General features: G+C 51.5%; 1 protein-coding gene across 3 annotated transcripts; it reads left to right on the forward strand.

The window, feature by feature from the left end:
- Positions 1-3002: 3002 nt before the first annotated feature.
- On the forward strand, positions 3003-14218 carry LOC140263356 (E3 ubiquitin-protein ligase Itchy-like). Of its 3 annotated transcripts, XR_011905899.1 has the most exons (7): positions 3003-3211; positions 4370-4468; positions 5303-5423; positions 6116-6220; positions 6415-6496; positions 7031-7102; positions 7782-14218. XR_011905899.1 is itself a non-coding variant. In XM_072358236.1 (6 exons), exons 2-6 carry the CDS (start codon positions 4403-4405, stop codon positions 7826-7828), a joined length of 372 nt encoding a protein of 123 aa, XP_072214337.1. In that variant the 5' UTR covers positions 3003-3211; positions 4370-4402; the 3' UTR covers positions 7829-14218. The 3 variants fall into 3 exon arrangements, 2 of the variants coding, with proteins under 2 accessions (XP_072214337.1, XP_072214338.1); XM_072358236.1 differs by lacking the exon at positions 5303-5423; XM_072358237.1 differs by lacking the exon at positions 5303-5423 and having other exon boundaries at positions 6421-6496.
- The last annotated feature ends 702 nt before the right edge of the window (positions 14219-14920 follow it).

The raw sequence follows: 14920 nt of genomic DNA on the forward strand, positions 1-14920 counted from the left end.
CCCTCAGCTGAGAACTAAGGATGCTCTCCTTGGCTCCTCAGCCAACAATTCTCTGCAAGGTGCCCCTGCTCCTCCACGCACCAGCGAGGCTCACGCAGTGCAGCTTTGCTGCCCTGACCTGACTCCTGGACACAGAAGGACAGAGCCCCTGAGCAGTGCTGCAGCAGCACCCAAGCCTTGCAGGGAAGTGCTGGCACTGCCGCTGCCCCAGGGAAGCTACCCTTGTGATGCAGCGCGTTGCATTGTGACATCAGCCCATGTCACTTGGGGCTCTGTGAGGTCACTGGCACAGAGAGAGCCCCTCACTGCAAGAAAGACATGGAGGCCCTGGAACGTGTTCAGAGGTGGGCAACCAAGCTGGTGAGGGGTCTGGAGCACAATGGGGCCATATGAGGAGAGGCTGAAGGAGCTGGGAATGTTCAGCCTGGAGAAAGCTCAGGGAAGACCTTATTGCTCTCTATAACTTCCTGAAGGGAGGTTGTAGTGAGCTGGGGGTCGGTCTATTGTGTCATTAGTGACTGAACTAGAGGGAATGGTTTCAAGCTGCAGCAAGGGAGATTCAGGCTGGACATTAGGAAAGATTACTTCTCAGAAAGGGTGGTCAGGCACTGGAATGGACTGCCCAGGGAGGTGGTGGAGTCACTGACCCTGGGGGTGTTCAAGGAATGACTGGATGTTGTGTTGAGGGACATGGTTTAGTGGGAGCTATTGGTAATAGGTGAACGGTTGGGCTGGATGATCTTGTAGGTCCTTTCCAACCTTGTGATTCTATGACTCTATGATTCTATGATTATGACAGAACGCCAGCCTAACCTCCATGGTGTAGTAAAAACAGTTCCAAATCTGCTTCATAAACAAGCACCTGTGTGCTCACAGGCACGTGCACAGCTCTCCAGGTTGAAGTCCTATCATCCACAGCCACTGTGGTGTGGGAATGCAAGAAGGACTTCACAGAGCAGCAGCTGCGGAGCAGGATAAACAGCATGAGAACCAAGGACACCTCTAGGAAAAGAATGGATGGCTCGCGGCTTTGAAGGAGGGTTTCATGGTTGTTACTGCAGTAGCTTTCTTCCAATTAGTGTGTGTGGTTTTCCGACACCCTCATCTGTCTGCTATAAAAGTACGGCTTTTCGGGCAATAAATGGACTCAGCTCTACATAACCCTATTGTTGTGTCTGTCTGTCCCAGCGCACTGCCCTCTTGCCCTCACGTTCAGGCCCTGTGTACTGAAAGGCAGCCCCGTGGTTTCCCCAGAGCCTTCTGTTCTCCAGGCTCAACAAGCTGAAATCTCTGTCTCTCTCTCCAAAGGAGACGCTCCTGATGCTGGCCTTTCAAGTCACGTTCCTGAAGTCCAAGTTAATGTGCCCAGCATCTGCTAATGATGTTGTGCCAATCCAGGGGGTCAACAGCAAGGACAAAGACACCAACGTAAGGGATAGGCTTCTTTTACTGCCCATTCCAAAATGACACAAAAAACACATGACAAAATTACACAAAAAATAAAGCAGTGTCTATAGCCAAAAGGTGAGCTTAGCAGTAAAGGAAATAAGCGAGGCAGTGGGCCCAATCACTGCTACATGAGCTCAGTGCTTAAAATACATCACCCATTGACCCAGTCCTTTCCCATCACCCAGATCCACACTCACCGGGGTGCTCCAATTTGCAGTGAGGATCTGGAGAACCTCTCCCAGCCATCGGAAACTTGTACAGCAATGCATCCATCCCATGGGTGAGGCATCCAGAGCCGCTGCAAGCAGGTCCAGCCTTTCCACCACTGAACAAACCAATCTACATAGCAGGCCAGGGGAACAGCCGGTGCCCTCTTTCTCCTCTTGGCTTTCTTCCCAGAGCCTGGCCAGGGTTCAAGGAGGCACAAAAGGCCTTGTGCTGCCAATGGGGGTGAAGCACAGGCCTCTTTGGCAAGAGCGTCTGCCCAGCTCCCCCTGCCACAGGCTGAACCGGGTACCAAAGATGGCAGCAAAGCTCCCCTTGGGTCGGGCCGCCGTCGTCATGGAAACGCAGCATGACAACACACAGGTTCCAGCAGCCCGGGTGATGTCACCTGCCCCGGGACTTCCTCTGCCTGCCCCGGGGCCGCAGCCTGCCAGCTTTCCCTGCCTCGCACACTGACCAGCCGAAGCCTGCCGTGCTGGATGGATGTGGCCCCTCCGGGCAGAAGCTCTGCTGTACGAACCCTCAGGGTCGGGGGGAGAGGCCTGTCAGCTCTGAGCCTCACCCAGCCACGCTGCAGCCTGCCGGCCGGGCGCACAACTCCAGCAGGTGAGCTCTCCCCTCCCCGACGCCCCACCGCAAGGCGGTGCAGGTAGTTCTGCCGGAGTCCTGGGAGGCACCAGGTGAGAGGCTGATCCCTTCCGGCCCCAGGAACGTGGCGTGTGGGGATGCTGAGAGGTGGGAGGCCAATGGGGAAAAGGACTGTGGGGACATCGTGGTGCTACGGGGACATCACGGGGATACGAAGATAGGGAGAAATGAAGACAGTGGCGATATGGGGACATGAAGTGGTCAGGAGTGGTGTTCCCCAGGGGTCGGTGCTGGGGCCTGTCCTCTTCAACATCTTTATTGATGACCTGGATGAGGGCATTGAGTGCACCCTCAGTAAGTTCGCAGATGACACTAAACTGGCTGGGAGTGTGGATCTACCTGGGGGTAGCGAGGCCCTACAGAGGGATCTGGACAGGCTGGAGAGCCGGGCTGAAGCCAATGGGATGAGGTTCAACAAGACCAAATGCCGGGTCCTGCACTTCAGCCACAACAGCCCCAGGTGATGCTACAGACTTGGGGCGGAGTGGCTGGAGGACTGTGTGCAGGAAATGGACCTGGGGGAACTGATTGACACGACATCAGCCGTTCACGATCGGGTCCTTTTCCGGCAGCCGCCCCCCCCCCAACAGGCCCCGGGCCGCCCCTAGCCCGGCCTGAGCCACGTGACAGGAAGTGCTTGGCGGCGGCGGAGAGCACTTCCGGGGAGATGCAACATGGCGGCACGGCGGGGCCCGGAGGAGCGGGCTGCGTGCTGCGAACGGGGTCGGGCCTCGGTGCGGGGGCACGGAGGGGCTGCTGGGGGAGGAGCTCGCGGCGCTGCCGGCACCCAGAGGCGGCTCCCGGGTGGCTCCACGGTCTCGCTGCGGAGTCAGCCGGCCGGCCCCAAAAGCCTGGAGGCAGAGCCTGAGACGGCCCCGGCCCGGATACGGTACGGACGGACTCGGTCTGGATTGCGGGGAGCGGGACGAGTCCGGGCTGCGGTTTGGCTGGTGGTGTTTGTTGCTTTGAAGGGCCGCCTTCATAGGCCGGAGGGAGGAAGAGGGAGCTTTGAACGGTGCGAGCAGTCGGGAGCACGTCGCGTTTCTGCTGCTGTGTTGGCGCCTCCAGCCCCTCCTCATCCTATGTGGAACGCCAGCGCCAGCAGTGCGGCTGCCAGTTTAGAACCCTCCTCACCTTGGTCACCGCTGCCGTGCGCAACACACTCGCATCTGAGAGCTGTGGCAGATAACAGCCATGTCAGCAGCGAAGAGGGCGAGGGTTGAAGTTTGCCCAGTTTCAGGAGGGAGGATGGAGCTGGGGGCCCTGGAAGCGAAAAGGAGGAGGGGGCCCGCCATGACCATCAGGCAGAGGAGGGTTAAGAGAGCCCATTTCCATCACGCCTGCACCCGCCTTGTGACCAGCAACCATGCGGAGCCTATGGAGGTGGATCCAGCTCCAGAGGAGCCCATGGAGGTGGATCCGCCCGCGGCACAGCTGGCCTGGCACCACACCACCGTGCCAGGCCCCGCATCGGCACCATCGCAGCTCCACCATCGCTGGTCCAGGCGCTGAGCTCCTTACCTGCTGCGCGGCCCCTGCTTCCAGCATTAGCTGTGTGGCATTATTTAACATCGGCTCCTCCTTCGGGCCTCTTCTGCAGCCAGGTTCTGTGGGCCCCCAGTCCCATCTTCGCGCTGTATGTCCCAGTCCCCATTTCTCTTGTTGGTTTTTGGGTTTAGTTTTAGAGTTAGGCGTAGGTTATTGTTCATGTTTTTGAGTTAGGCATAGGCTATTGTTGGTGTTTTCGAGTTAGGCGTAGGTTATTGTTCATGGTTTAGTGCTATGAGTTGGTGTTTTCCTGTTAGGAGTTTGTTCCTCTTCATGCTGTAGTGTTAGGAGTAGATGGTTGTTCCCATTGTAGAGTTAGGCATAGGTTACTGTTGGTACTGTCTAGTTAGGTGTGGGTTTCTACCAGCATCTGGCAGCAAACAGCGCTCGCTCGGTAAGCACACGTCTGCTTTCTCCATGAGTGCGACTGCCGTGAGAGCGGAGGTCTGATGCCATCTGCGAGGGATGGTATTTGCATCGGGTGGCTTTTCCGTTGCAGAATGTCCAGCAGCAGAGCGTGAGTGGCCGTGAAATGAAGCTGGGCCTCGGGAGAGCAGTCTGGAGCTGCGTCACGAGCTTCCTGCGTGGCCAGCACAAGGTAGGTGTGCCTTACTGTAAGCGTGCGCTGAAGCAGTGTTGGTGAAGCACGGCTCACTCCTCTGTCTTCAGCAGATGGGCTTTCTGCGCGCTTTATTTCTGTGGCTGTAGAATTTCCCTCTTTCTTCCCATCAGATCTGCGAAGGCTTTTTTGTGGGAAGGTTTTGAGGGATGAGGGAGCAGAAATTGCTTTTGTCACGAGTCATCTGGAAAGGTGTCACAGAAATGGTGACGTTTGCATAGGCTTGAATTCAGCATCATATCTGCTTCTCCCTGGGTTCAGGTTCTTCAGGTCTCCTGCCTGCTTTTCACCCTTTGATTAATGGAGAGTGGAGTTTTTACCTCAGAGCAAAGTTTCATGATTAACAGAAACAAATATGGAACTTTCCAAATGGACTGCTAGCTTACCAAGAAACAACTACGTCCTACTTATCTTCACCAGTACCTCTTGACCTCGATTTTACTTTGTCGTGGATAATGACTGAGATTTCTGGGGAGGATATTAGATGAATACAGTGCTGTGTTTTTTTTCTTCCTCCGAATAGCAAGGGACTGCTGTGCTCTCATTAATATCATCAGTGAGTAGATGCTGCCTCCTGTTTGAGCCTAAACTGCTTCTCATAGTTGAGTGGTTGGAAAGATAGGGTTTTAACTTAGAATTGTTTGTGCAGAGTGAAGGTTGCGAATACAGTTAGAATACAGTTATACGGTGCTCTATCCCCAGAGCTTTCCATCATTTTTCTTATCACAGCTTACGGTTCATTTCAAAACAAACTAACAAAGATGAACTTGGGTTAGCACAGCCGGTTTTGAATTATCATTCTGTCTTTTCCAGGCTGGTAGCAGGATGGGGACTTTCCCGAGGCGCTGGGGAACAGACACAAGCTTTTATTGAAGGCTTCAATGCAATTCTGCCACAGCAGTATCTGCGGTACTTTGCTGCTAAGGAGCTGGAGGTAAAGGATTCTTTGACTATTGCCAGATCCAGGCTGCTCCACGTAATCCTTCAATTTCAGTCAGTGTCTGAAGAGCAGAGTTCATTGAGGCTGGCGGTTCTGTTTTCAGGATGTGCGAGAGAAGCCTTACGTATCAGTTAGTGTTTGGTTACTGTGTTGTTCTTCACTTTCTTCTTTGCAACCCACTTACACGTTTTTAACGTTAAGATCCATCCTGCCAGTGTAAATTTTTTGGCTTATGGTGTTTTTGTAATCCTTGACAATGTGATTTGTGTGTGTTTAAAGAGTGAGCAGTTGGAAAGCAAGGGAGATAAGAACCAAATATCAGCAGATGGTCAAATTACTGAGTGGACCAGGTTTTAGCTGCTTTTGGTCCCTCCAAATTATACTCTGCAGCAGAACATTGTATTTCTAGCACAGAGTGGTATGGTTAGGCAAGGAGAAAGTATGGTTTGAATGTCTAGATACAAACGTTTTCATGACTGGGGTATCTCTTTTGTGGTCTCTCCACATTTTCTTTGTGAGCAGATGTTATATTTGCTGTGGAAGTCTGAGAGTTTAATATTAAAAATGAGCGTACTGTGATTGCAGGTGCTTTGAAGTACAGTAGTATTGAAGTACAATAGTCTTGCTGTAGAAGCAAAGTAGTAGCTTGTAGTTTCCATGTTTATGATCCTTTTTCTCCCCTAAAGGTGCTCCTGTGTGGAATGCAAGAAATGGATCCGAATGACTGGCAGAGGCATACCATCTACCGGCATGGTACCAGAAGCAGCAGACAGATGCTGTGGATCTGGCAGGTTTGTAGACTTCTTTTCCTCACAAGAACACAGCAACAGCTTAGTGAGCAACAATCAGAATTACTCAACAGATACGTAGCATGTAAATATAAATGATAACTGCTGATCCAGCTGTCCGAGGGGTGATGGGGAAGTGAACGTCTCAATATTAAACTTAACATCAGTGTTAATTATTATTTTTCAATTTTTGAAAGAAACAGATAACGAGAATGACGCTTCTACAGTTCTTTACTGGACCGTGCAGATTACCAGTGGGAGGATTTGCTGACCTCATAGGTAATGAGCCCTCTTTAATGTATTTTATGCTCATGTTTATTCCTTTTTTTTTTTGTTAATAAGGACCAAGCTGTGTGTTTAAGGGTATTTTTTAATGAGTTTATTTGGAATCTTTTTTCTGAGTCTTGCATATTGGTAGAGCTGTGACAGAAAAAGGGACGGAGGGAATGTGAACACGCCTTGCATCAGTGACTTGAGAGATGGTTTGGACGTGGTCCTGGCAGGGCAGCCTGCTCTGGGTATCCCTGCTTGCTCAGAGTGGAAGGACTAGGTGCTAAACTCCAGAGATTCCTTCCAGTACCAAACCAACGATGTGATGCAGTGGTTGAGTTTCTTTGAAGACCGCTTGATAGTTTTGCATTTCACTACGTGGATTTCTTCAGAGGGATGTAGTGAGAGACAGATGTCTTTGTGCTCTGCAAGTAGTTATAGTCTTGTTTTCTCTTCGAGCCTTTCTCGCGCTGTTGTCATGTATTACCTACTGGTAGACACGGGCAGTTAGACCTAAGAATTCATTGTTTGATTGTTGTACAGGGAGCAACGGACCCCAAAAATTTTGCGTTGAGAAAGTTGGGAAGGAAAACTGGTTCCTAGAAGTCACTCCTGGTAAGTACGAAGGCTCAAACTCTGCTGTGGTTCTGTTCTTACGGATGGCAATCTCCTTTCAGATTGTAGGAAGTGGGTGTGATATGGAAGTGGCTGAGATTGTGTGAAAGCAAAGCAATGGGTGATGGCAGTAAGCTCTGCTGAGTAATAGTTGAACTTCTGAAAAGCAGTTTTGTTGTGGAGCTGATTCCATTGTAAATGCTGTGGATTTGCACACCACTAAAAACATAAAGCTACTTTTAGTACTGAAGGTAGTACTTTTTTCTAAAGAGTTTGGGATCGATCTTTCATTATCACCACACCCAATCTTGGCAATGAAAATAAATAGCCACATTCGTGCTCCCTCTTGGCTGGAGAAAATGCCCAGTTTCTGCCCAGTTTCTCAGTTATGCTGGTGCTTTGTGAAGATGCTCAGATTTTAAATTTCAGATACAGAAGAGAGATAAGTTGAGACCCGTTACTAAATACGTTGCCAGTTCTGGAAAGTTATCGCTGCTCAGGTGCTTGTTGTGCTTTAACTCTCACCTTCAGAAATAAATGCACGTCAAGATACAGTTGTTTCAGAGGGTACAAATGCAGTTATCCCTCTGAACAAGACAGTTCATATGCCTGTGCTCCTAATGGATTTTTGGGTGGCCTCAACTGTTCTTCAATACTTAAGATTTCTCTTTGTTTTCAGTTTCAATCGCTTGGACTTTCCACCCAAGAAGAATTATGAGCAGCTGAAGGAAAAGCTGTTACTTGCAATTGAAGAAACAGAAGGTTTTGGGCAGGAATAGCTGCGATTTGCACCTTGAAGAATGTGAACTCAACGTGACGTTCTTCTTCACTTCTTCTGCTTGTTGCACACTTCCTCGTAAAGTAGACTTGACTTGGATTATTTAACAATAGTAGCGTGTAAGTAAATGGATGTTATCCTGAAGTTTTATCCACGTAAACCCTGGATTTCTACCGAGCACTTTCAGAAACCAAAAGAGCAATCAGATATGGCGACAAAGGAATTGTGACCCGAGTAGAGATTTAGTACAGCTTTGGGCTCTGCTTTGTTTTACCTTTCGTTACTTAGAATGTGTCCTTAAAGACTGAGAGATTTTCTTAAAATAGTTTTGTCTTTCCTATTCAGTAGCATATTTGGCTACTGATGTACTGGGAAGTTCATTAGTAGCTGCAGTGCTGCAGCAACATCATCACCTCTTGACAGCAGTGTTATTAGAGCTGGCTTGTAACCGTCCTCTGCCTACTGTGAGCAAATTCATCACTTAAGCTATTCTTCTAACTCAGGTGTGGCTGGACTGTATTTCCTTGCCTGTTTCCTTGCCTGGAGTCTGCTCACGTGCCAGTGGGACTCAGACTGCTGTTCAGGGGATGTCAAACTGTAGCACAAATCCAGGGCGTAGCTTTGCTTTGTTTTCCTCACAGTCTTGCTAATTTCAGCAAAAGAACCATCTGCCCAAAGTTGCTGGAGATTTGCTTGTGCCCTCTGAGGAGTTCTGATCTTTTTCTGTGTAACACATCTAACTTGTCAAACTATGTTCACACTGTGGTTCTTCACTTGTTTTGCAAAAGACAAGACCACCTGGGATTGCACTGATTCAACTTAGATTCCCGTTTGCAGACTGATGTTTCCTGTCGGGAGTGTTAATGGACGTTATCCTCAGTGTTATTCTTCCACGATGCTGTCAGTTTTCTCTGAAGACTTCTTTGGTGTCTCGAGAAGAGGTACAAAATAACTGGGTTTTGAAAATGATGGTACTTATCATTTTTGGTGATGAACTGATGATGCAATATTAGCATTATCATTTCTCAGAGGACTTGAAAGTTTGTACATGGATTCCAGACTGTGTGTGTATACATGCTCTACTGAACAAGGACGCGAACTGGGATCAGCAGCACTGGATGGTAAAATACTGTACTGAGATTCATTGTCGAAATGTCCTTGTATTGTAATTTCCAAGACTCAGGTAACTATAACAATATCTCCGTAAGTCAAATACTGGCATCCTTCTGGGAGCTCCATCTTTCTTCCTCTGGGCTCAAAGTCCTCTGGGGAAATGCCACTCCTCCCCTCCCTTCTGAGAGCCACAGTGCCCAATGAAGGCAGGTCACAGGACCAGAAGGTGAACTCTTGAACTGCCACCGCTCTGCATGATGTTCTGATGTGGAATATCTACAAAACATCCCCAAACCACAACAGGTAGCACGGAGCTGCAATGGGGAATGCCCTCCACACACGGCCCTGTCGGTGCACGATGCTGCAGGCACGCTCCTTGCCATCTGCACACACGTGGGCCGGCTTTGCACGGCCGGGCACATCATCTGGCCTGGGCACTGCAGGTCCTCACATGATGGGGTGCAGACACGGCAAGGCCAACCCTGGCTGACTGTGCATCTCATTCCCGCTTGGCATGGGAAGAGGGACTTCAGTGGGACACAATTGCTCCAAAGGAGTTTTGGCCCTGATCCCTGACCTGTTGGCCTTATCTGTCACCAGTTGCAGTGGTTACAAAGCACATGGAGGATACATCGCGTTGTGTAAGCTGAATAAAACACGGGATCACACAAAGTACAAACATCTGAGTTACAGCAGCACACATCACCAACTTGTCACAGACACTAGCCCGTGGTTCTGCAGGAGTGGTGACACAAACATTACAGACCATTACTGATGTCAGCATCTTCCTTTCCCACCCTTCCCTGCACATGAAGCAGCAAGCTGCTGGCCATCAGAGGGCTTGCAGTGACATCAGAAGGTGGCTGCGGTCATCTGAAGGGTTTTCTGGTTGTCGGAGGGCTCCACTGGTTGTCAGAGATGTTCACTGACCATCAGAAGGCTTCATTGATTGAGTTGGGATGTCACCGGTCATCAGAGGGCTTCATTGGTCATCGGGAGATTGGAGGTGTCCATGGGAGGGGATATGCAGCCCTTGTTCTGGGTGATGGGTAGGGGGTTGGGGCACTGAGGCAAGCAGCCTAAAGCAGACCCAAAGGAGTGACAAGTGGCTGCAATAAGAGAGGGGCTAAAAGTAGGGTGTTGTGGTCACACTGTGTCCATGCAGAGGCGGATCAAAGGGTGAAGGCTTTGGGAGGAAATGTACGGAGGAACTGAGAGAGAGCAGAGGGAGGGTACTGGGGTTGATGGCAGCATGAGGAGCTCCATCCTTGAGGACTTTGGAGCAGATGATGAGTGAGGGAGGGGAAGCCCACAGGAGTGCAGGACATGGTGTGCATGGCATGGAGCTGGGGAGGCCTCCCAGAACTGTGAGGTGACCAGTCCCTGCTGAGCATGAGAACAAGGACACGGACACAGAGAGTGTAGGTTTGCTGAGGGATTTATTGATCATCAGAGGGTGTCACTGATCATCGGGGTCTTCACTGCTCACCAGAGGATGTCAGAGTGCTGCACTGGCAAGGAGGAGCCTTGGCCCTGCAGGGTTTGTCTCCAAGGACCCAGGGCAGGAGAAGGACTGGCAGCAGCCAAAAGACCTGGGGCAGGACCTGGGTCCCCTGGGGACAGAAGCCACCAATAGGGCACCCTGAGCCTGCCCCCTCCAGATCCGTTCCTCTGCACAGCCCCATAGAGCGCAAAGGAAGGGCTGGAGGTGACAGTGCCAGGTCCCCCTGGAACAGGCCACGGACAGTCCCCTCCATGCCATCAATTAATTCCCAGCCCCTGATGCCCGGTCCTCAGGGCTGTGGAGACACCCAGGGTCCCCCAAGTGCCCTGTGGTGCAGGGACCCATTGTGAGCACTAGAACAACGTGTCCAAGTCATGGTCATGTAGTCTGCTCAGCCCCAGCTGCCCCCCATTGCCTCCTTCCCCTGCCCATTGCCCACCCATAGCAGGATGGAGCCCAAAAGAGGCTTTGGGACCGCAGGGGTGTATCCAGGGCCCATAGGAACCGAGAGAACAGCAACACATCCCAGCCACATCCTCGTCCCAGGGTCACCCCTCAACTCACTGGTCCAGGAAGGGCAACAACAACAGGTGGTGGTGCCTGGGGAAGAAGAGCCGTGGGGCAGCCATGAGGGAACTGTGAGACTGGAGGATCAAAGGGTGACCCCATCCAAGTCTCCTGGTTTGTCCCAGGGCTGCCCCCATCCCCATGGCTGCCAAGGTCTGTGTGCACCTCTCCCCATGGAGAAGCCCGAGGCTGGGGTTGGACATAGGGACATGGCAGGAGTTTGGGGGGCCCAGAGGGGATTAGGGGTACCCAGAGCCTTGGGGGTGCCAAGTATAGAGGAAGGGGAATCTCAAAGGGAGGAGAATGGGGGAAAATTAAACACAAGGGGTTGGGCACCTAAAGAGATGAGAATCGAGCTGCCAAAGAAAGGAGACCAGTTGGTTCCAAAAGGATGGGATATGGGGACCCAATGTGAGGGCATTTGGAGCTGCAAAGAGAAGGGATTTGGGGGACCCAAAGAAAAGATGAGTAGGGTGCAAATGAGGGGTGGTCTCAATTTGGCACCAACAGCTGTGTTTGTGGAGTGAGTGGTCATTTATAGAAACAGAAAAGCAGTCTTTAATGCTAAATTGGAGATGAGCATTCAACATGAGGTGCAAAAACAGGTAAAAAGACAGACTGACTCCATTTACCAGGAAGAAAATACAGCAAAGGTGGATAAGGACCAGCCCTTGTAGCTGTCAGCTTCCAGGCACTGCTTCATCACACAAGTGAGCTTTTCTGTTCACTTGGAATGTCTTGGTGACAGAAAGAGCACCGCCTTAGAAAAGAGCCCTTTGGCCTTAGCTCGCCTGCCAGAGCTCCACACCTGGATCTCCCTAGCGAGCAGCTGCAGCCAGACAGGGGAAACGTTGGTCTCACCTTCTTATATGCTCTTCTGAATGTGTTGCCCAGGCTTCTCACTGCCATCTGTTGCACAGCACTGGGTCTGTGCTGTGCTTTCTCCATCAGGACGTCCAGGATGCTCTCCAGGAACCTCCTCTCTGTGATCGATGGTTCTTTCGTCAGCTAAACTAAAGCAACATATCCATGAGCTCCAAGATACAGCTTAAGCCCTGGCACAGCACGTGAACAGGCACTCTACAAAGGAGCATCCTGTGGAGTCTCAAAGAAGGAGACAAGCCAAGCAGCAGTTTCTTAAGAGCTCTCCTCTTGCAGCTGCCTCACCTCAGCAAAGAGAGCTGCTGCTGGGAGCTGAAGCTTTTCTGACTGGGAGTTCAGCCACCAGGACAGGGACCATATCACAGCCCTTGAGACGAGCTGGTTGTGGAGCAGGACACTGCACACAGAGCACAAGCAGGAGGCATATGGTCATGCAAGAATGACACAGGCAATGACTCACAACTTTCCTTGTTCCAACACAGGCAATACTCTGCCCTGCGGGAGAACTCCCCCTGGTGTGTGGGAAGGGTCCTGGCAGCTGTTTCCCTCAGAACAGCCATCCACAACATGGTGAGATGGAGCCCTGGGGTCTCATCTTGTCAGCAGACACATGGCATCTGCATGAGCCTGGGCTTTTTCCAAGGACACCCACATGCTCTGCCTGCACAGCAGCAGTGTCCGCCTCTTCTCCATTGTCACAGGTAAATCTAGGTAGCCCGTGACATCCGTGCACCTGCTCAGCACCAGCTCCAGAGCCTCGCAGTATGGGCTGGAAAAAAAACAACACAAAGCGATGCACTTCCAAGCCAAACAAATGTCGGCAACCTGTGCCTATGCATGGGGAAAATGGGAAGGCTGTAGCCCACGCCTCATCATAAATGAACAGACCTGGCTGGGGAAGGACAGCCCCCCCAACTTCCCTCTCCATTCTGGGTCCTCACTTGTGTGGTCTGGCTGCGCTCCTTGGCACACTGTGGCAGAACTGTCTCTGACATCTCAGGGCAGGCAGCAGCATCTCCTCCCCCAGCACCTTCCTGATCTGACACAGAAGGCCTGGAAGGAGGTGAGGAAGCAGCGGCTGGATCCTCTCCTCTACCGGCAGCCCGACCACCACCATGCAGACTGCACAGGCAAGCTACAAGGAAATTCAACCAAGACCCGTCCGGTAGAGAAAGGAGTTTCCCACTGGCTTGATCCCTCCACCTGCCCTAAGGCTCTTAACTGTCTGCAGACCTCATGTCAACAACAGCCTTCCAGACCAGTGGCAATAAACCGGACCAGTCCTCTGCGCCTCTCGTGCTGAGACTCCCCAGCACAGCACAGCCCCCTCATGCACTCTCCACGGGTGCTCACTAGCACATGCAAAGCTGCACATTTGCCTCTGCCATCAGACATCACTTGGCAGAGCCCAGAGCACCCACACTCTCGTTCTCTCCTGCTGCCTCTAATTGCTGAGCTAAGTGCTGCAAGATCTGAACCCCACGCTCACTGCTCCCAAGCATCCCCCACAGCTCTGTCGCGTGCCTGCAGGGGAAGAGACACTCACCCATGAGCCCATATTCTGTGGCAGCCACGGTGCTCTCAGCAGAGGCCATAAGCTCTTGCTGTCAGCAAACGGGCTCACAGTGCCCGCTTCCTACCAGGAGCATCAGCACGTGGCCTCAGAACACTCTGACATCCTGGGCCTGCTTCTTCACCAGATTCTCCCTGACACATACAAGCCATGTAGTCTGCCTTTGACCTCAGCGGGGTAGGGTGGGGGTGCACGTGCCTGGCTTCCTGGAAAAGGCTGTTGACCACAGGATCCTGCTGAAAGTGGGCAATGTGATATGCTGCCTGCAGCACGTGGAGCCTGTGGGTGCTCTGTGGTATGGCCTGCACTGGCGTTCAGCCCTTCCCAGTGAAGCACCAGGGACTGACTGGGATTGGGAGGGGTGCAGGACAGCATGAGCAAGGGCAGCAAAGAAGGGCCCTTGCTGATCTGCCTTTTCCTTTCTGCCTTTCCAAGTGACACTGATCAAACCCCAGGCACCTGCCTCCACTTTTGGAATCCGGCATTCCCTCTACACAACCCCTCTCATCGTGGAATAAGACAGAAAAGTCTGGAAGGCCGTGGTTGCTTTCCTGGAATGGGAGGGGAGGAGAAGAAAGAGCAGCCAACTGCCGGTTTCCTTCTGATTCCATTTCCCTTCATCCAGTTGGGCTTTTGCCCATTATACTGTTAATGTCAGTGTTAGGAGTAAGTCATTAATAAATTAATTTAGTGCCTTTATGTATACCTTCTTGTTACTCCTTTTTCCTCACCGCTGCACACAGGAATGCGCTGCCGCTTCCTGAAGCCTTTCTAACATCAGCGCATTGCAAACCACTGACGCTTGCTTTATCAGTCATTTGCATTACTGAGGTCTGCCACGTGCTGAAGTAAGGAATCAATGCAGCAAATAGCAAAGGGAGGCCAGTGTGGGCAGTGCAGCCCTTCCAGCGCCATCAGGTAGATGTCAGTGAGATGCCTGGGGCTGGGTGACTTAAACACCTGCTGCTGATCATCTGCCAGCTACACTTGTGTAGCTGCACAAATTTGTTCACCCCTGCACACCTACATGTGTGCAACCCCCCCTTGCTCACAACTCCATGCACGCTCACTCATGCATGAAGACTTGCACAGCCTTGTCAACAGCCATACACACAAGTGTGCAAGAACAAACAGTACACCTGCAAACACCTTTTTGCACACGTGAATGCACAGTGCACACCCTGACATTCAACACCAGAAGAGAATTCAACACTCGAGAATGAAGAATGCACATCTGGCTTCAAGGAATGCAACTCTCCTATCTCCAGAGATCCCCACCCTCTCAGTGTGCCATCTCACCTGGACGTGAGTGTCCCTCACAGCCAGCCAGAAAAGCAAGCAGAGGCTGAGACCAAGGAATCCCTCCCTGATGTGCAGCTCTCTGACAGCTTCCCTTACACA

The sequence above is a fragment of the Excalfactoria chinensis genome, chromosome 29 (genome assembly GCF_039878825.1).
Source record: "Excalfactoria chinensis isolate bCotChi1 chromosome 29, bCotChi1.hap2, whole genome shotgun sequence".
In the NCBI taxonomy this organism is placed as follows: domain Eukaryota; kingdom Metazoa; phylum Chordata; class Aves; order Galliformes; family Phasianidae; genus Excalfactoria; species Excalfactoria chinensis.

Coding starts and splice junctions, on each gene's coding strand:
- LOC140263356 (XM_072358236.1), top strand. CDS start 4,403: ATGAAGCTGGGCCTCGGGAGAGCAGTCTGGAGCTGCGTCACGAGCTTC. Junction 4,469..6,115: donor TCCTGCGTGGCCAGCACAAG/GTAGGTGTGCCT, acceptor TCTCCCCTAAAG/GTGCTCCTGTGTGGAATGCA. Junction 6,221..6,414: donor AGATGCTGTGGATCTGGCAG/GTTTGTAGACTT, acceptor AATTTTTGAAAG/AAACAGATAACGAGAATGAC.